Raw genomic sequence first — 22,405 nt, 5'->3', positions numbered from 1 at the left:
TTCACTCTGTTTGGAACATGCTGCACGAGACAAATTGTCTGCGCCAGCCAACATATCGCGAAATGAACACATATACAAGGCTGCGCTCAAATTTTGCATTAGGGACTATTGTAATCGTCGTTGATTTTTTTTTTTTTTCAGCTCGCACTTATGTGTGCGATTTTGCCATCCACTATTTGTTTATTTAGTAGCCATGTCTTTATGTCAAATGAGCTCTTCATGTCCATAAAAGGTGTGCTGTTGGGGGCTTGTCGCTGCCTGTCGTATTGGTGCTGTCAGTGCTACTGTCATCATTTACCTCACTTACTTTTGTTCTTTATTTTTTATTTTTCTTCTTGCGTATTTCTACATTTTGTGTGTAGTGTTCCAGTTGGTAGTTTGCATTTGTTTGTGTGCCACTTTGTTACTGTGCAAGTCTTTGTGTGGGTTATTGCAGTGCAACAATTTTCCAAGATGTTTGACCGACTAGCCCAAAGTCGAGCTACCCTAATTTAAGCTGCCCATGAGGAGAAGTTAAAGCATTGCAACATTACTGAGTGCTGCGTCAATATGCCGAAGATAAGGCTTGTCGTTGCTAACTTAAAAGAAAAACAGGGGGCGGGATTAGTTTAGAAGGGTTTAGTTGCATTGACTCCACACTTTCCAGCACATCCGCATGTACGCTCATGGCCATTGCTTGATAGAGCTTTAGGATTTCAGCATTATTTCATGGCGTTGCACAGAGGAGTTGAAGTCAAGAGCACTTGGTGAACAAATATGATAGTTTAATAGAATAACAGGGTAACTGTGTTCGTAATGGGCAAGTCAGGAAGACGTTTCAGCATGCTGTTGACTTGTGTATCCCCGTAACTTCTGCGCATGAGATAAGTTAACTCCTTGGAAAACCCAGGTGTAGCAGGTCAAGCTTGCTGCAAGGCATTTGGAGTAATCTCTTGGCTCTTGTCATTCCTGTTTTATGCAGAAGCCAACAAACAAAGACACCAAGGAAAACATAGGGGAAATTACTTGTACTTGCCAATTAAATTAAAGAAAATGATAAATTAATGGAAAGGAAAGTGGATGAAAAAACAACTGGTCATTACGCATAATGCGAACACAGGATTGTTCCCAACCTGCGGCAAGTTGTTTTTTCATCCACTTTCACTGCCATTAATTTATTGTTTTCTTTAATCTGACTAGTAAGTACAAGTAATTTCCCCTATGTTTTCCTTGGTGTCTTTGTTTGTTGGCTTCTCATGATATGATTAATAAAGATCGGACCCCTCAGTTAACCCCCTTTCTTTGCATTCTGATTTATGCAGGTACTTCATGGTCAAGGCATTGAGATGAGCGTGTATGTCTACCTGGCCATCCTGCTGCCTGCCATGGTTCTGTACAACTTCATTCGAAGCCTTCGAATGCTGTCTGTGGCATCCACACTTGCTAACCTGCTGCAGATCACAGGGATGGTGCTCATCTTCTACAACCTGCTCCAGGACATGCCGAGCATCAGCGAGCGGCCCTTACACTTGGGTGTGAGCCGCCTGCCCCTGTACTTTGGCACCGTCATCTATGCCTTTGAGGGCATAGGCATTGTGAGTAGCATAGCATCATACCAAACTGTGCCTTGTGTTCGGAGCATTTAATTTTTTTTTTTTAATGGTGAAGCCAGTTAAAAAAAAGAAATAGACAAAGAAAGTAATGCCCTGTGGAATTTGAAATCACAGCACTGCAGGTCACAGCATTATGCTCATAACCACTCAGTCACAGTCACAGTTCGTTTGGTTAACACCGTGCATTTTGTTTCAGGTGCTGCCTTTGGAAAACGAAATGAAAAGCCCTCAGGACTTTGGAGGTGTGTCTGGTGTGCTGAACACGGGCATGGTCATGGTAGTGTGCTTGTACACCGCTATCGGCTTCTTTGGTTACCTAAAGTATGGCGAACATGTTGCTGGAAGCATCACCCTCAATTTCCCACCTACACCGTAAGTGCTTCTGTAAGGGTGTGACAGCATTGTGGCAGATGCATGTTGACATTTCCAAAAATTGTACAAGCAAGCCTCACTATAACAGTCCCAGCCCACACGAAAATACCTTCGCTATATGTAATATTCGTTACATGTTTATTTATTGGCGAGGGAACACTTTAGGTTTGCTTCATTATGTCCAATAACTCGTTATATCCGTATTCATTATATTAACGCTTGACTGTACCTAACAACGACCTTGAGCTTGTCCGTTAATGCATAAGTGTTTGCAGAATACAAGGTTACCGGATAGGCGCACAGCAGCAATAATGCCGGTATCGACGTCTTGTGACACAGAGCTTAATCACAGAGCACTTATAGCTAACGATGTTGGCCTACCATATTCTGCTTAAAGAGGAAGGCAGGAGGGAGCTGCACTTCAAGGCCAAAAATTGGCCCAAAACTTGTATTTTCAGTTAGGGCATCTTCGCATTTCCGAGACCCTTCATTTCCATAAGATTCATTCCATAAAGTTCATCAGACCCTTCATTTCCGTAAGACTCATTCCATAAGGTCCCGAGACCATTCATTTCCATGCGATTTTTCAAGTTTTGTCCTAATAAAGATGCCTTGAAATGTTTTCCTTGATTTCCGAAAACAATTTTGACACACTTGTAATATTGGAGAGAAAATAGCTTCTGTTCTATTTTAGCTATCATAATAATTCTTTTTGTTTGCCTAAAGGATAAATGCATGAAGTGTGTGCTAAGCCCAATGATCGTGTAATATATTTTAGGCAGAATTTTTTTCGTGATTCATATTTTCACGTGTCAAGATGTCATTCTTTCTTCAGGCAACTTTTCTGGGCTCTAACCATCATTCAGATTGAATTAGGATGCTGGTTTATACCATGGGGAGAAGGGGGCGGCACACCAGGCACATTCCCCCACCCCCTTTTCTCACCGGGTCAAGTGCATGAAAACAGAAGAGCTTTTCTGTCTTTATGACAGTTAGTTTCTTTGTGTTATTGTCAGCTGGTTAAGGCTAATCTGCACAACAGACAGAAGTGAGGACCACAAATCACTAGACTATACATGGCAGCACCCTGTGTGGTCATTGGTGCAGCATGGGTTGGTCACAGTCAGCGCTGATGGTAAAGAGCGGGCGCCTTTTCACTGCCGGGTTCGGTGTCATTTGCTGCCCCAGTCGTAAGTTCTCAAATCAAGAGGCCCACGGAAGTTCGCGCAACACCTCCCCCCCCTCCCTCCCTTTCCCTCCATTTTGTGTCCACATGCCATCGGTGTAAATGCGTCTGCAGCCATGTGGTCAGCACACCAGTCACATGACAATTTCAAGCCCACCATGTAAATCCAAAGTTAGTCTTGAGATGGGTCGGTCAAAGCTATGAGAAGAAGGGCGTTTTGGGGAACAAGGGGCTGCCAAACAATGGTTTGCAAAGATAGTGGTCGTGAACAACGGTCATCCCATACATTCGCTTTCATTGGCTAAGCTGAGCTGGTTTGTTGGTTTTCTGAATGTCGTGCAACCGCTGCGAATAGATCTGCATCAATTCTACACTAAACTTTAACCTTAGTTGATGACGCTTAACAACGCAGCATCGATTACGCATAATAGACTGAAGGCTGTAAGTTCATCGTTGCGCTTAAACTCTCATGTGGACGGAAAGCTCTGATCTGCTTACATACGTGTCTGTGAGCATGCGTATCTGATACAATCTGCATGCTTTCCAGTGGCTAATCGGCCCAATCTTCACGCATGCTTTTGCCTCTTCTGAAACACCCATTGGTTTTGTTGTCATTCCCTCTGTCCACGTCGCATTATCAGTTTTGATCACTCCTGCCAACCAACAAGCCTCGTACTGACAGAGACTGCGCACTGTGAAAAGGCTGCATGCATTAAGGTGCTGACTACTCCAGGTGTTACACTGAATATACCGAATATTCTAGAAGTCGAATAGGAGATATACGATTCACAAATTGAATTATTTTAATATTCACTATTCAATATAATTCGCTGATATTTGAGTATCCACATTATTTTCCCCTTAATTTGAACAAGTTGCCGAGCAGCACATGAGGCCGCCTACAGAAATTATAGCAGTAGCTTCTAGAACTCATCGTCCATGAGGCTATATCGACCTTTTCATCGGGCGAGGAGGGAAGGGCGAGGTGCGAGCCTTTCCTCCTCTCTGGCTTGTGCAATCCAGCGCGACGCTGCTTGAAAGTATTGCTGTCACGTGCTGCGGATGTTTTAGCTCGTACTTTGTGAAATTTAAGCAATGTCCATTCATACAAGGTCGTCGGGGAACCAGTGTGTAGCCTTTCAGTGCATCAGTAACTACAGTATGTGGAACTATCTCTTGGAGGTGCAAACATGTGACACGCATCGTCAGCTGCGGTAGTTGTATGTGTTGTGAACTATTTTAGATGCATCGGTTTTAATTCAACGAGAAAAAAGAAACGGTGTCTGTATATTGCCAAGAAATGAAAAATCTGCTCACTATCTCATCGCTTGGCATAGGAACTAAAGCATATAAGCCATGTATGGCCAACCTAAGGCAACCTGAAACATCTAAGCGCGAGGCACTATCAAATGTATTTGTGATGCATCGGCATCGTGCTCACGCATTTGAAGTCTAGTAGACTTGAAATTACTATGATGTGTCTACGCTAGCTTCCTGTATAAGGCTGATGGCACTGCTCAGCACAGTGATCACTGCGGTTGGTGAACCAGCACGATACATATATAAGCTATGTGCTTCAGCATTGCCTTTTTTTGCCCTGTAAGGACGTAATATCTAAGAGGGATCGCACAAGAAGAATGCGACGGCTATTTGTGAGGACAAAGTTTCTGTAATATGGGTGAGTGCATCGTAGAGAATGGAACAAACAAAACCGAAAAGTAAATTTGGTTATCATCGTTTGTCTCAAAAAAAGAAAAGAAGAAAGAAAGAAAAGAGAAAAAGAAAAGAAAAGACGCTAACACTGCAATAAGACCTCGCATGGTCATGCCACAAGACGTTTATAGATCTATAAACGTTGATGTCTCATGCTTGTACCCATGCACTATATAGAGCAAAGATATCTATAATCCGGCATCTACCACTGCTTCGGATGCTCGCACAGTTCGTGAGCAGTCACTCTGCTGGACAAGTGTAACTCACACTGTAAGGTATGCTGTTATTACTAACCAAAACTATTTTATTCATGAGTGGAAACCACACCCACTGAACCAAGTAGTCACGCAATGTAATCTACAGCTAACAGTTTGAACACTTCTCAAAGTATAACAGCACAACTTCTACCATAGCGGAACGGTACCTACGCTGTTGCGATTGTCGGGTATGTTTCATTGCTCCTAAACCGCAGCTTAGAACTAAAGGAGAATGCTGCTGTAAAGTCACATTAGTGAATGGAATTTTCAGAAATACGCAATTGATCTCTGAGGCTGATTGTAGGCACAAACACGCGTGCACATATCGCACTGTGTGCTCCGTCCGCCTCAATGCCAACAGAAAGTCTGGCCATGCCGACTTGAACCATATCAGTAAGTCTCACAGAGCCGCTTTCCATGCAGAAGACACCACATCGCACTAATTAGACCGTGCAAGCACAAGAACAAACACCGGAAACCAGTGCTGAGCGTATACTTGACGTACAAGACAGAGCGCTCATCCATGCCGACTGCCGATAGATGCTGCCAATGCGTAGGCAATATGATGGCACCCATGAAAAAAGGGTGTATATGTAACTCAGTTTGATAAACCCACAGGTCAACTTCTGGAATCTTGCCTCGTGTATGTCTCCTTCCTGGGCATAGCCACAGCAGGTGGTGAATGTGTGCTTTTAGACTTGGGAACAGGACACTTTGGACAGTTTATGGGCAGTTTTGGGCAGAAAGGAGCACAACTGGCTACGATACCGTCTGCACTTTTATGCACTCGTTCCTTGAAGCGCCAGATATGTTGTACAAAAAAAAGCTGTCAGTGCTGTGATGTTCTTGTGTGCGAAGATGGACCTCAAGAGGTGATGCTAATATCCTCTTTTCCTCATTTGCATGTTTTCAGGTTGAACGAAGTGATCCGGCTCATATTTGCAGTCTCCATCTTTCTCTCATACGCTCTGCAAATGTATGTGCCTGTCCAGATCATCTGGCCTTCCGTAGTGAAGCGGTTTTCCCTTGACCAAGGAAAGCATTCCCCACGGGTTGTGATGGTCTTCGAATTCCTGCTACGCACTGCTCTGGTTACCATGACCTGTACGTATTCAGGGCTGCTTTCTTGTTGCTGTTTTACTGTTATTTTCCACGTGGTGGCTTGTACTATGTGGTATTGTAGGCTTACGTTTTACTATGTAGGAGTATGGTGTAGGCTCCTATGCACAGTAGAACCTCATTCATACATTTTGGAAAAAAGAACGCGAGACAAAACACACTAACCGGGAAACATACGATTCGATGTAACTAAAAAAATTTGACAGATTCATCTATTGACGTCTACGTAATGCGAAACGTCGTGCGGATTGTTGCGGCGTGAGACGCCGATGCGCATCAAGCTGGTGGTGCTCCGGCGGCACAAAACGCGTTTTATTGTTCTCCTGCTGCCTGGTGTTTTAAGGGGGCAACAAGAAACCGAAACGGAATCGAGCTGGTGGGCGCCACCGGATTCCGCCGAAGCGAAACATGTCCACATCGCGCCGCCTGCAACAGGGAACGGCGGTGCATTTGGATTACCACCTACTAAAAGCATGCAGTACACTACCAATAACACTATGCACCATGTGCTGTAAAACAGATAGTTGAAGATGCTTATTGCAGTCGGCTTGGGGGCGATAGCTGTGAACACGGCATGTGACAACCCGGGTGCAGATTTGCTGGTACAGCAAAACCTTGTTAATTCGACCCTGGTTAATTCAGAACATCCGATAATTCGGACTTCCCCTTTAGTCCCGGCAGGCATATGCGTTATTTAATGCAATGGAACTCTCGTTAATTCGGACGTATTTGGCTGCACATCGGTCAATTCGGACAACTCTCGGAGCTCAGCAAATGCGGAGCGGCACAAATGTGTGATGCGAAAGAGCAAGAACGACGTTAATGCCCACTGAAACGAAGCGGCAGAGTTCGCATCGCCATAGTCATCAGTAGAAATTGCACGTGAATGATAGCAACGCCAGAACGAGAGTGTACTAGACTATGGTCAAGTGGGCCAAACGGTGCTTTCTCGCTGAGGCGCCGCATGTGGAAAAATTTTGCTAGGGCACTGCGAGCCAATTAGATTGGGGTGGAGACGCGCTTTGCAGCATATTAAATAAACATAATTTCACTGTGGGCCCTGAGACTGATTGCGTGCGTATGCTCTTATAGTAGTGCTTTAGTTTCACTGCAAATTTATGTTGACACCTTTTTGCTACGTATACATATTTGAGGCATGGGTTATTCAACTTGACGTCTTCAATTTCGCTGTCGTTGTCAAGTGCGTCGTCTGCTAGCGAGCGCGCATGCGGTGCGAGGACGCTGGCAGACGCTCAGTTTTCTTGCAAAAAGTCCGTGCAGTAAAATTTTTTATGGTTTTACTTGTTTTGGTGTGCCCGCTACTCTTGTCGGCCGGTACCAATTGTAGTTTTAGCCAGGTAAACTGCTATTTTTAACACTGTTTTCGAAAAGTAACACATTATTTTTGCCACAAAAGCCGCCTATCTGCAACATGAAGCTACATACGAAAATTTTATTGATATCATGTCATTTTACATGCGCTTCTTGTTGGTGGAATATTGATCAGGGACGGTGATCAAGGAAAACAATATCATAGTGAAATAAACTTGGTTTATTAACTCCGTGGCGTGAAGAGATGCAGATGACCAATTCATCTAGGTAAATATAAGGGTACATAGACATATATATCTACAACATGTATGTAAGAGAACAATTACCAAATATTCTAAATGTACTGATTGATAAAGTGAAGTCTCCCGACCGGAATGAGTGTGTTTGTTTAAAAGGTGCACCAGCCCCGGGTGAACCAATTGACTTCTTGAGAAAAGGAATCAAGGCAATTATTGTACTTGTATGAACAACAGTGTTGGGGAAAAGATATCGCCTATGTACTCATACTGAATTGGGGAGACCGGGAAGTCTTTATCAGTGTAATCTCCATGGCTTGTCTGGCGATATCCTTCAACGTGCCAGTAGGCGAAATGAAGTAGTAGTCTAAATGAATAGTATTTGCTATTCAGATCGTATTCCACTTCAGAATTCACTATTAAAAATTATCAAATAGCCGTTTCCATTCGAATGTAATGCATGACAGCACTTTTGAAGTCTCGAAGGTGAGGAGCCCGTGCAAGTGAGGACTCTTATTCCGAATGATTGTGCTGCTGGAGAACAGTGGCTGTTGCGCAGAGGCGCACCAGTTCCTGAGAGAATTCACGCACGAGTGCTAATCGGTTCTGCTGAACAAGTTCCTAGCTGTCATTCAATATAAACACCTTGTTTCGGGACAGCCTGTAAATCTGCAAACTTGATTCAGGCAAGGAAAACTTTTTTTTTTTTTTTTTTGAGTCTCGCCATGGGGGGTCTGCAAGACTGTAACCCATTAAAAATGGGTGCCCAATGTGGTACCACCTTTTTCAACGAACACCGCAGATCTACAAATCTCTCTATGTGTATGTGAGGCATGCCTTGCCTTTAGATGCTACATTATTGTCCTTGTGATAGTGCACTAGATAACTGAAAGCAGCCGTTTATAATACAGAAGCTGCTTAGTTGAGCGGACGTACAATCGGGAACGGCATTACATTAAGGTATGAAATATAATGATAAGCGTAACATGTTTCTCTTGGAGATCAGACTCGAGAATAATTTCTTTTGCTTACGCCCCTTGAAAAAAGCCAAAGGACGCAGATACCTTCTATTTCTTTTCTTTCTTTTTAATTAAGCATATTCTTGCATTTTAGGTCTGGCAATATGCTTATGAGGCACCCTGTTAAGTTCTCACCACCAGGGGTTCTTTAACGTGCACCTTAACAGAAATACACGAGTGTTTTTCCCATTTTGTTCCCATCGAATTCCGCCACCTGGTTTAAACCCGTGAGCTTAAGAGCGCAGTGCCATATCCACTATGCAGCCACTAATTAAACTACTGTGCCGCCTTCTTTCTTTTTTTTTTTCTTAAGAGCGAAGTTTTTAACGGCTACTTTCCCCACTATCTTGTCTGCGTGTAGAAAAATATCCTGAGCATAGTGCAATGCCGGGCCAACCCGCGTCAGAGGTGCAGTTCACCATTTAGGGGTCCACATACACCACTTTGCTGGTCATCCTTCTTCATAGTGTGAAGGGGCACTGAGTTTTCTTTTGTTGATGTTCTTAAGCACGGACTGGACAAATATTTCACACAGCTTACGAGCCAAAGGGTAGAATGTATAATAGCTACCTAAAACTGTCTTCGGCGCCCGAGTGCTGACCACAATAAAAGAATGCTTGCCAATTACTCCATGTTCTGTTATGCGAGGAATACAGAAACATGAATTGTATGTTGCACTGCAGTTTTCTTTTTCTATAAGAATACTTCCCGTAAGTCTGAGTACAGGGTGCCAAATTGGGCCGATATGTTTTATTTGCTTGAAGTGGCAAGCAGGAAGCTTGCATATTTTTTTTTCTGTCTGCGTTGCACAAGACCTACTGATGAAAAACTATATGCGCAAAAATACACACAAGAGATACATACTGCGTGAAGAACAACAAAAATATTTGTTCTCCAATTTGTTTCCATAGTTCTCCATAGTACAATAACATAGTAGAGTGAAAGCCCACACTGCGGCCGCAATGCTTGCGCAGTCACGAGCGGTATTCAAAATAAATAAAATAAAATAAAGAGAAAGAAAGGCATCTATTCCTAAGGCATAAATACATGTCATATCCAATTATAAACACCATTTGAGCAGTCTTAAACGGCACCGCGCAAAGCAGTACGAACGACCCCGCCGAGCAAAATCGCCAGCAGTTTCCAACAGTGTGACCTTACACCGCATGCAAAGCCCCCGGAGAAGATTTGCTAATACCAGAATGAGAAACTGAGTGCACGTGGGCATTTTCACGTGAGACAGGCGAGTGAGTATTGTGGTGGAGCTGTTGCAGCGGACAGCTACATAGTGTTTTCGATCGCGCGCGCCTCGCACATTTTCTTATTCGCATGAAATCTAGCGGCCGGAAGACGTATCATACGATCGCAGTTTGGCGACATACTGAACGTTGGTGCCGAAAAATCGTGTTTCCCAGGAACGTAGGAACCGGTAAAAAAAATTAGAGTAACTCTGTTGCGACATTTGGACTCGCATCTTTTTCAAGCTGTAATCTCTGCATTCTAGAACGTTTCTCTGCTCCACACTCCACCTCTACTCGAAAAAGTGGATGGTAGCATGACCCTTGAACAAAAGTGGTCACTGCGCTTTGTTGACACTCTGCGGCATTTCTTGAGAAGCATAGGATATTCTGCAGTCAAGGAGCTCAACTGTTCTCAAAACCCGCCGTGGTGGCTGCATTTTGGTGGGGACAAAAATGCAAAAACGCCCATGTGCTGTGCATTGGGTGCACGTGAAAAAACCCCAGGTGTTCAAAATTAATCTGGAGTCCCCCACTACGGCATGCCTCATAACCTTAAGCCTCAAATAATAATAAAATTTTTTAACTGTGCTCAGCCTGATGGAGTGAAGGAAGGCAATACAGGGGTAAGTCAGAACAGGGCCAAACAAAAAAAAAAGAATATTTTTGAGCTGCCCTTTTCTCATTGTATACAACTTGCATGGCACCAAGTCCAGTATGTGGTATTTGTTATGCTTGATATCACCAAGGCATATGATAGCACTGAGCACGGGATACTGGTAAACCGGCCTGCGGGAACTTAACTTTCCCAAATATTTACAAGTGTGGATTAAGCAATCTTTACGTGGCAGAGAATTTTAGTGCTTTCAGAACGGCTTTTCATTGCGTACATATAAGCAGGAAAAAGGGAGTTCCACACAGGGAGCAGTGTTATTTCCAGTGTTACTTAATACTTCATTGATCTCCATCCCATCCCAAGAGGACATGCATACTTACGTGTATGCGGATGACATAGCATTCCTCTCATTGTCAAAGGACATTCACACATTTAATGAAAACTTGCAAAGATATTTATCTGTTCTAGAAGACTCTTAAAGGGACCCTGAAACGATTTTGACGATTTTCTACAAACGTACTGAGTCGTTAGAGTAGGTCTTTCTGATCATTAATTGACACATCTAAGTGCTCCGCGTAAAGCGTGTAATTTATTATAAGATTTTAAAAATGCACATCGCTGCCGATCGGAGCACGCTGCTCGGCGGAATTTTAAGCCGCCCCTACCCATATGACGAAAATCACCCATATGACGTCAGTGGGGCGAGCTATCCGATTGGCTGACCAGGGCGCGTGATCAATAATTTTTCCAACTTTATGGTAAACAAATGATCTTCGTAATAGTTGCAATGTTAGTTCATTTGTTTTTATAAACAGAAAGTAACATAAAGAGAATGCACAAGAGCGACTTTTCAATACAATTAAGCACTTCCGGCGCACAGCAAGTGTCGTCTGCTTGTGTTACAACGTACTCCATTTTGACGAGAGCTCCGCGGTCAGAGTCGGTCTCAGTCTTTTCGCGAGCACTATGATTCGACTTTGTTGCTTTGTGGACTGCAAACGTAGCGACTGGCAATATGTCAAGCTGCGACATCGTGTCCCTCTGCAAGGCAGCATACGAGCGAGCTGGCTGCTGCGCATCGGACTGCCGCTATCCGATCGGCGCCAGGGTTTGCGCGTTTGTGGCCGTCACTTTACACCGGAAAATTACTAACGCAATAGCGTTTCGCAAGTCCGGTATTAGGGCAAATGCAAGCGCAAGGGGACAGGGTCTGGCCGCTTGACTGTGCCGTAACGGGATGAGCCATGGGATGAGCAGAATCGCAAATGCGAATGGTCTGCACGGTGCAGCCACCTGGTGGCACAGAGCTCAACCATACACAGTAGCAGTAACGAAGTGTATTCTTCTTTGGCTGCTGGTGTGTATTTTTCGCAGGAGTGTAATCATCAACACTTTGTTTTTATAAATGTTTAAAATGTTTTACACTTGGTTAGAGCAATATTAGCGCTTTGTTTGGCTGGTTAAGCGCTGCGCCAACAAGTGGCTGGACCGTGCAAACCGATCAGGCCGCACGTACGTCTACGCTAAAGTTCCTTCATCAGCTTGAGTTTATGCCTCCAGTCATTTGCCGAAATGACCAGCTTGTCTGTGGTTCGGCGCTACGACAGAACACGTTCGGCGCTACGACAGAATGCTCGCAGCGCACGCTGCTTCGATAGCTCTCGCTTGGGGTCGACGGCCAAGCGGCTAGCGGAGAGGTTTCACGCGGGCGGGGGCGGGCTCCAAAACAACCGGAAGTGGACGATGTGACGTTGCATCGTGACGCGTAACCAGTGAAGACGGAGCTTAGCCCCGATCGCTCGGCGAACGAGTTGAGGAGGAAAAGCATGACTAGGGAGGAGGGTAACTTCTAATCGCTTGTAGCTCCATTAATACGTAACGCTTCACTTAAATTGTGGTGTGAATGTTCTACTTAAGCTGTACCCTATGCATCTACAAAATTTGTCCGAACTGTTTCAGGGGCCCTTTAATACCATTCGTCTGGCTCTAAACATGAACAAGTGCTCATTGCTAGCATTTCCTTTAGAGGACCCAGTGCACATATCTCTGTACCAGCTCAATATGATTCCACAAGACAGCTCTCTTTCGTGGCCAATGCACATAAATCACATTGCAGCAAAGGGCATTTGAATGGTGGGATTATTATGTAGGATGAGCAACAGTCGATCAGGGATGCGCAGTGCCACCTTGTTTTCAAAATAGCATATGTATGTCCTGGAATTCGGGTGTGTGTTATATTCTCTAGGGCGCCTGCCTATGCTACAGCTTCGCCCTCTTGTTTTTCTGGAAAACGAGGCATTAGGACTGTGTTAGGGCTACCTAAATATTTATTAGCAAATACTATTTTGCATATAGAAGCAAGAATTCCTTTTCTTTTAACTCTGTTTCGTGTACTTGCCGTACAAGCATTTTTAAAGGCATACAATTCAACAATAACATGTTGCTAAAGAGTGTTGATTTCTCAGCCTAGTATGTTTTTTATGTACATTGGCCTCGGATCCATATACCTCAAGTTAGTTTTGTACAAGCTCTTCTCGATCCGTTGAATGATAGGATCAGAGAGGCAAAGCCCATTTGTGGTGGCGAAAGTTTTCTTAACCTACAATTTGACGATATTTTTCCAAGTACAGTTGAACCTCGCAATAATGAGATCAGCAGGGAATGCTAAAAAATTCGCGTTCGCGAGAATTTCGTTGTTGCAAAATGAGACAGCACAGATAGGCAATGCCTCGCAGAACAAAAATTTGCAATCGAAATTTCGTTAGCCTACTTTGGCAAGCTTGCTCGAGGATATAGGACCGCATTGCCGACAGTACAAAGTGCGCCGCATGCGTCGATCAGCAGAGGCAGCACTGCCCTGGAGCAGTGTTCTTGGTCAATTGCTTTCCGAGATATGATCATTTTTGCAAGATGTTGCGGAACTCGGCACCGGATGCAGAGCAACAGCGCTCCATACATGCAGAAGCATTTTTCCAGCACACGCTGTCACCCGTAGGCACGGACGCTTCTGGTGCCGAGCGTGAGAGTGATCGTATCTCGTATACCCGAACGAAGTCAGTCGAGATTACGGCCCCTTAGCACAAATTTACGTCCGCCGCCGAATCCTCACGTGATGGCTGTCAGGTGGCACCAGAACCAGCGTTCTTGAAGCAAGGAAGGCGTACTCCTGGACGATCGCTCAATCACGGCCTGATGCATGGCACTCCACGCTGCGACCGCCATCTCAAGTGCCATAAACAATTCCACGTAGGTGGGACATAGATTTGCTTGTTCTTGGTGCATTTTTCTCGCTATGCACCGCACTAGGTGTGCAAAAAACCGCCGTCACATATCGGTATCAACATGTGTGCCACTTCAAACGGGCATCAATGAACAAGATGGCGGCGATGACTTGTTTCTGGCGCGATCGCTTCCGATCCAGTCACTTCCGGTGCTTGGTTGTTTTTGTAAACAAAAAAATGGCAGCACCCACGCAAGCGTAATGTAGTGGTGTTTTACGCAATTTTAATGCAAAGAAATAGCACTTGAGCACATTTTGGAGCCTGATAGCCTTGCGCAAGTAGGTAATATGCGGGGTTGCGTTCCGGCAAAGTTCATTGATGCGGGATTGTAGTATAGCAACATTTCATTGCCGAGAGGTACGAAATGCATTGATTTCTATGGGTGTTCGCCGGGGATACAAAAATATTTCGTTACCACGGGATTTCGTTATTGCAAGTTTCGACTGTAATGTTAAGTGAATCCTACAGGATTATTTAATAAAATCATAAACAATTGTAGTCATAGCGACTGATGCCACGCAGAACCAAGAAAAATGTGGTATTGGTATATTCAGCCCTATTCTCGATTGGTCATTTTCCCTGCAGCTTCCAGACTTCGTACCAATATTTCTTGCAGAATTTTTAGCAGTAGTACTGGCCCTTCCTAAATTAAGCCCAACAATAGCTCGTGTAGTTATTGTTATTGACTCTTTGTCCTTGTGTACTAGTACCTAAGGAATCTCAGGTTCTACGAGTGTTCAAATCCTTAGTACCTTAACACTTAACTAATGTCCGTTTAGACTGGGTACCTGGGCATACAGGTCTAGTTCTAAATGAAACAGCCGATTCATTGGCGAAAGCTTCAATTGCTGGCCCAGCCATTAAAATTCTCTCTACATCAGCGTTGATCATAGCTGCGAGATTTCAGAGGTAAATGATGTTGTGAGAATTCACTGTACCATCTACAACGAATTCCTCTGATTTTAAACACTTGTACCCCTGAAAAAGCGTTGTATGCCACTCGAGGAAAATTGCAGTAACTGTTAGTAGACTTTGCTGTCGCATACCTTCTTTAAACCTTTATTTGTACAGGGTTGGTCTGGCACCATCACCGGTTTGTCATATGTGTAGGGAAGGTGAGACCATAGAATATTTTTTTTTTTAATTTCTTGATGATGATTTATTAGCTTAAGAAAAAGAACCTTAGAAACACCATTCCACCTTCTTGGATTAGATTTAGCTGTTCAATATGTGCTATCTTTGGGTGCCTCTACACTTGGGCACAGTGACGGGAAGGTTAGCACTGCCATCCAAGATTTTCTTTTACAATCAATAAGATTTTAACTCTGAATACAAAATTTTAAGCCTTCTTTCCTTTCACCCAAATTTAATTTTAATTGTTTTATTTGTATGGTTGTCGTATAACTTTCCATTTTCATAAAATCATGCAGGCTCTCCAATCCCTTATTTTCAGTTCTAACTTACCTATTATAAAATTTTGTCCTCCTATCGTGTACTTTACTTTCACCTTCGTGATCCTTGGCCAATCCCCCAGAGTGGGTACCTGCAAGTATATCCTAAGGATCTACATCTACCTTTGGGCAGTGACCCGTGACATGGCTTTCATTTATAGTGCAGCATATACAGTTCACCCTCATTCATATGTTATTGAAGAAAACATGAGAGGAAATTTACCAACTGGAAAAATGTACGATGTCGCTAAAAATGTCGCTAAAAAACTTGACAGACTCTACTGTAGTTGAAATCTATAGAATGCAAAGCATTGCACAAATCTTTGCAGCACGAGATGTTGACGCCCACTGAGCTGGTGGGGCCTGAGCAGCCTGAGAGGTGTGTTGTCATTATTGCGGCTTTGGCAAACATGCATTTATGCTACTTGAATTCAGCTATGTCAGAAGTTTCAGCTTCCTTGAGCGGTGCATTTCGGCAGGAAGTTTTGACGTACCCACTCGGCACAAAGCTTTGTGGCACGGGATGCCAATACGTGTCAAGCTGATCGGGCCAAAGCAAAGCGAGGTGCACATTGTCGTTTTGCTATTGCTTAGTGTTCTAAGAAATGAAATTCAGTTGGTTGGCGACGCTCGAATATGATGTCTGCGATGCCGCCAGAGCGAAACATGATGCTCGCTTGTTGCCACATGCAGCAGAAAAGTGTGGTGCGTTTGTGTTATCGACTATGAAAAGCATGCAGTATTTCCAACGGCCCCATACACTGCGAAACAGATAGGTGAAGATGGTTATCACAATAGGGTTCGCGGCGATAGCCATGCATATGGCGTGCAGAAGGTTTGCTGGTACCAGATTAAGAAACTGAGTGTATGGCGAAGTTTTTGCGTGAGATGGGCAGGCGAGTATTACGGGGATGATGCTTTGACAGGCAACTACAGTTTTTGTTGCATGTGCCTCGTGCCTTGTTTACACAGGATCAAGCAACCAGCAAATGTATCGTACAGTCAGTTTGGTAATGTACCGAACGTTAATGCCAAAAGGTAGTGTTTTCTGGGAATGTTACCATCATCAGCAGCAGCCTATTTTATGTCCACTGCAGGGCGAAGGCCTGTGGTCTCCAATTAGCCCTGTCCTGCGCCAACCGATTCCAACTAGCACTCGCAAATTTCCTAATTTCGTCACACCACCTAGTCTTCTGCCGTCCTCAACTGTGCTTCCTTTCTCTTGGTATCCATTCTGTCACCCTAATGGTCCAACGGTTATCTAACCTGTGCATTACATGGCCTGCCCAGTGCAATTTTTTTCTCTTAATGTCTATTAGAATGTTGTCTATACCTGTTTGCTCTCTAATCCAAACTGCTCTCTGTCTCTTAAAGTTATGCTTAGCATTTTCCGGCACAGGCAAGCAAAAAGTATGAATTGACCAAATTATTGCAATAGAGCAGTTTGAATTAAGTGGCTTTAAAATACATTGAAAACATAGCAGGCCAACCAAAAATTTGAAATTTGTTTGAATTAACTGAAAGTTTGGATTATCGCGACTCTATTGTATATATCTGGTACAGTTATTATGTTGTGATTTATTATTTGATCACACTACACAGAAATGCACTTACTGGCACAATTTTGTCATTCAAAATGTCGTGTATGTAAGTCAATAAGCTGGGCGTTGGAGTGTCTTCAGTGTGAGTAATGCACTGGCAAGGTGGCCTGAAGTGGACTGACAACACAATAACAACAATGTCCTAATCAGCATAATGGAAAGGACGGACAGGACAAAGCAAACCCAGTTTTGCGTTCTCAGCTGCTGTTGCAGTAAAAGCAAGCTAGCTGTAAATCCTAGTTGCCCTTCAGTCAGCTAAAGACTTAGTTGCTTTACTAATTTCTGACATTCCTTGTGGTAGCACTGGCTTAGTGAAACCTGTTATGAAATCAGTCTATTTGCTGTCCTTGAGGTGTCCTGAAAGGGCTGCCTTGCCTCAATGTGCCTCTTTTTTTTTTTCTTCTTTTTTTTACCTACGCAGTCGTGCTAGCCGTTGCGGTGCCCAGGCTGGATCTCTTCATCCCACTGGTTGGAGCATTGGCAAGCAGTAGCCTGGCACTCATCTTGCCTCCCTTATTAGAGATCTTCACGATGTGGGAGGGTGACCAGGGTAAACTCCTGTGGAGCTGGCTATGGGTCAAGAACATCTTCATCTCGGTACTTGGAGTGCTGGGATTTGTGACCGGGACATTTGTTACAGTCACAGAAATTATTAACACCTTTTCGAGTCCACCCAGCAGCCCATCGTGATTACACAGTGCTCTCGCTGTGAATATGCTTTGTGCCCTTGCATGGCGTGGGGATGTGGGAGGATTTGTTATGGGGTCTCCTGTTCGACCGTGGCAGAAGTTTGTGCTCAACTGCCCTGAAGTATTGAAGTGGGGTGCAGCTGTTACTTTTTCTGTATGAAAATTTGGAAAAAGCTTTTCATGCTTAACTAGACATAAGCAATCTGATCCAGCTCATCCTAGCTGTTAAAGCTGTGTATGTACTTATGCAAGTGTGCCTTATTGTTCTGCATAGGCATTTTTCAAGTGCAAATTAAGGGGTTAGGTACTAGTCTGGAGACTGAGAACTAGCTGACATGCATATACGTATGTATAATATATGTATACAGCAGTTAGAGAAAGCATATTGGTAAGGCTTCACCTAAACCAACCAAGTTTTTGCAGTTTAGACATGCCATTGAATTGGTGTTTACAACGTACTTCTACACAGTTCTACACAGGAAATGCCAGGGCGTGTGAAAGGTGTAAATCACATATACACTTCTCTAGGAGAGTTTGCAGTTTCTTGTGTCATGGTGTCTGGCTGACTTCGATCTTTGGTGCTTAAAATTATTGACTACTAATGCTGGTTATTCAATCCTGTGTTGATAGAGCATTGAGTTGAGCCTTGGCACTGCTTGAATTAAGAACGTAATGAAATTAGTGTGCTCACATTGTTATGTACAAACATTCTGCTAGAAGTTTGCAGTTAAGCATGTAATGAATGCAACAGAACTCTGCATGATTTTACCAGCATTAGAATTGAAGCTTAAGTTTCTGGAAAGCAACATCTTACTATAAACACTCTTTGATCTAGCAATGTCTAGCAGGAAGGACACTCTTTTGAGTGCAGGAAGGAGACACTCTTTTGAGTGTGCTCACAAAGGACTGGCATTTGTTCTTGACATCGGGATAGAGGGGACTACCTGTAGGTGCCAGTGGGATGTATTTATTGAGCCTTAGGGAGGAGCTTTCTTATTTGTGATGTGCTTGCAATATTTTAAGACTCATGCTACCTTAGGCCATGTTCATCATTCTCATTTCATTTGTAAACGGTTACCTGATCAAATAATGAGCCTGCCTTGTCAGGGGCTGCAGAAAGTGCTGAGAATTAGCAGAAATTGTGCACTTCTTCATGTGTTGTTTATTTAAAGCAGTTATCATTGTAACCAAATGATGCTCCTGCCTACAGTGCCAGTGTGAGCTGAGCATTTGGCAGCAGTTGTCATGCATGCTGAGATTCTCATGCTGCATCTCCAAAGTCCTCTGTCAAAGACTTTGATAGTGTGTTTGGGCTTCCAGTCGCATTCCATTAATCTGTTCACTTTTCGTTTTAAGCCAAGTCCCTCAGCCTAGCAGACTGTGGCTTCCACTGGCTCTTACAATGCGATAGTTGGGCTGCTTGGAAGCCATCTTGTCATGTGGGCCTTTCTAAACAATATAGGGGTTGCTTAGATTCATGCATTTCACCTCACAGTTTTTAATCGTGTGCACTGATCACTCACTTGCATGTGCCACGCCACTAAGGTCATCGAGCAATGCACCTCTGTTACTGAAGTGCTTAATATCGTCATTTTGGCGTGCGCTTCGTGATTGCTCAAGATTTTTTTTTTTTCATCTTTAACGTGGCACAATAGGGAATTGTGCAAGCATTTTTCTTGCTTCTTGTACAGCCTATTGTTTCACATCTCGCGTGTGCCTTTTTGGTTGTTTTCTTGTTTCTCGTACAGCTTCATGTTTTTTCGCTCAAGCTACCACTTGCTGTGTGGTATCGTATCGCCGGTATAATGTGTACTCTTCAGAGATATGATATTGAGTGCTTGCTTCCTCTGGGCCTTTGCATTGTTCTAGTCTGGTAATTTCAGCTGCTTCTAGGAGAAGATGCTTCCATGAACGTTCTGTGTGTTACCACGTATGTGTAAATGAGGGTTTGCCTCCAGCACAACCTGCAGGTGTCTTCAGTGAGCGAACCTTTATAGTATATCTTTTCAGTGCATTGTTGCACTGTACCTGTGATAACTTGTAGACTTCTTTTTTTCAATGAGAACTGAAACCTATGTGCCTTAGATTAATGACTACACTCCTTGGACAAAACAGTCGCCATCAACAGCTTCGACAACTGGAATATTTAAATCAGTCTTCCATTTCATGTGCACTTGCATGTTCAAATAATTTTCTCAATGCGATTGTGGTGAAAGTGCCTGATAGGAGATGGTAATTGCAGTTTAGTGTCAGAATGCTTAACTGTGTGCCTTAACATGTTTCTCTATATTTATTGATAAAACTGTACAAGACCAGCAGGCGCCTTTTACATGAGCAAGTATTTCTTTGAACATGTGATCCTTTGTCAGTAACTTTCGTCTTGACTCTGAATCAGTATTGGCTGTCCTGTATAGCTTGGCTGATTTGTAGCTGCATCAAAATGAGGCATGAACTGTTGAACATGATCAGTGTCTTCCCATAGATGCTGGCATAACAAACAGCATTGTTAGCCCTTTTGCTGTCTCTTTAGTGAGTGTGGCTCTTTTTGTCATATGGGGACCATTTTTCTTCCCTTTTTATGGTGAAGCTTGAATACACGTTTAGATTTACATGTATATACTTTGTTATGCACCCTTGTATATATACAACTGCATGTATTATACACCGATGTATTGTCATTTGTAGTAATATTAAAGTATAAGTAAATGTAAACATTACATATTGAATTGATTGCTTAATTTTCTAGGTGAAGAAAATGCATTGCCTTATATTAAGAAGATGTGACGTATTTTTATGACCATATGATTGATTCGTTATTGACTGGTGTGCTGGGCAGTTATCTCACTTGTGTAAAGACAGGTGTAATGAAACTGCCGTAAGGCTCACTGTTCGTAAAGACATTTGCAGAGTAGAAATTTATATGGAACAGCTGGCATATTGTATGCAATGTTGCTCTCTTCCTTTCCTCTTTGACTTCTGAATCACTGTAAATAAAGAAAATTTGTTAACATTGTGTGCGTGGAACATATCTGTAATTATTATTATGGTGATGGGGTCAGCATTGTGCCTTACTGCTTGATTAGCCTGCTTGGAAGGTTTCTGCATAATCCTTCATCACCAGCTCTTTTGATGTCCATTTGTCCTGCAGTTGACTATTTATACAGTATTGAGAATTGAGAGGGGCTTGCCTAGATCAGCCAATTTGTAACAAGTGTGACCTGAAGGAGCACATGGATAGGCACAGCTCCTGGAGTATTAAAATGCGGTTGACCTGCCAAGTGTCAGCAAAATTCAGAAAGCTGCTTCAATGGTGGTAACTGCAGATACAACCTCGAATCTAACACCACGGCCTTAGCTGCTGTGAGGTTGAAAAGTGACATCAGCGCTTCGGAATGTAAAGTGCCGTGTTATTCGGGAGCTTCATGTGAGTCCAATTGAAAGTGCATGCAGAGGAATGACAATGTTGAGAGACCAAAAAGATAAGGGCAAATGCAGGTCGGAGGGGCACAGAGTGGCTTTGCCAGCACTAGGTGGCATCTTCTAACTGTGCCTAGGGCGATGACTTTCTTGTGTGTTGCAGCATCTGCATTCTGATGAGTTATATTCTTTTTTCCGGCAGAGCTGTTATACACTAAGTTCTGGTGGTTTGTGTGTATAGGCAAGAAAGATGGTGGCCACCCCAGAGTTAAGAGAGCTCAGCATAAAGCAAGAGCATATCCCTGGGTATGTCCCAGCTGTGTTTAATTGCGAGAAGTGTCAAAACATAGTGATAAACAAAATTCGTAACGTAAAACCGGAATAGGCACTCTAGTATGGATTGCAGTTTGACATCATGGGCTCTATAAGCAAACCACGAATCTTATCTCAGTTCCCTTCCACACGTGCAATGGGTACGCTGCATGTGGTGAGGACTGTGGAATAATAGCACACCTACGAAGAACACCGTCGTGAACAAAAGCGGTGACGGCAGGTGGTGCGTAATACGGACGAAGATCGTCCCGCAAACACCAAGCGTATGCACCTTTGGTTGGAGCACTCCTACAAACTCCACTCCCATCGTAATTGTGGGCGATGTCAACATAGAAGTGTCTCCGGCAGACAGAATGTGGTTTGTGGCATTTCTCTTGGAAAGGGTTGGCATTCAATGTTACACAAACATCAGTGCGCCCACGATGCATCATCGGTCGTGTATACCTCACATTGGCCAAGAACCTTTCCAGTGTTGCCACAAAGCCACTGTCGTATATCATAGCGATCATAAAGGGATAGTCAACTTGGTGACCAAATAATAAATCCAAAAAAGCAACAAAAGAAGGTTAAAAAAAGTAAGAAAGCACCGAGTATGCTGTTAAACAAAATTCATTATGGCACATGTCTTATTTTCAATCAACATATATACAGCTCTGCTAATCATCCACGTTCACAGAATAAAATGGCTCAATGTTTTTCTTTTACTTTTAGTCTAGGACTTCACTCCAAGCAATCTGTGCTGTGGCAACTGCATGTAAAAACAGTCATGTACAAACATGCTAGTCCAACTGAGTATTATTGGCCAGCAAGTCTCTATGAAAGTCTCGGTGCAGCTGGTTACATTTGGCTTGAGATATTTTGTCGTTATGCAACGTATGTGGGAGAAGGGAGAAAGTGGGACAAATGTGCAAATAACATAATTTCGACTTAATTATAAGAAATGTGAAATGGCC

General features: G+C 43.4%; 1 protein-coding gene across 5 annotated transcripts in view; it reads left to right on the top strand.

Moving 5' to 3' along the window:
• LOC126536383 (proton-coupled amino acid transporter 1) overlaps positions 1–20,714 on the top strand; it is a 110,952-nt gene extending 90,238 nt beyond the window's left edge. For all 5 annotated transcript variants that reach the window (XM_072287878.1, XM_055073969.2, XM_050183318.2 and 2 more), the window contains 4 exons: positions 1,302–1,574; positions 1,789–1,964; positions 6,034–6,224; positions 17,435–20,714. In XM_072287878.1, coding sequence (XP_072143979.1) covers positions 1,302–1,574; positions 1,789–1,964; positions 6,034–6,224; positions 17,435–17,703 — 909 coding nt within the window. In that variant the 3' untranslated portion in view covers positions 17,704–20,714. The remainder of the gene's footprint in view (positions 1–1,301; positions 1,575–1,788; positions 1,965–6,033; positions 6,225–17,434) is intronic.
• Positions 20,715–22,405: the final 1,691 nt, after the last annotated feature.

The sequence above is a fragment of the Dermacentor andersoni genome, chromosome 4 (assembly GCF_023375885.2).
Source record: "Dermacentor andersoni chromosome 4, qqDerAnde1_hic_scaffold, whole genome shotgun sequence".
In the NCBI taxonomy this organism is placed as follows: domain Eukaryota; kingdom Metazoa; phylum Arthropoda; class Arachnida; order Ixodida; family Ixodidae; genus Dermacentor; species Dermacentor andersoni.
This window is presented reverse-complemented; position numbering and strand designations above follow the sequence as displayed.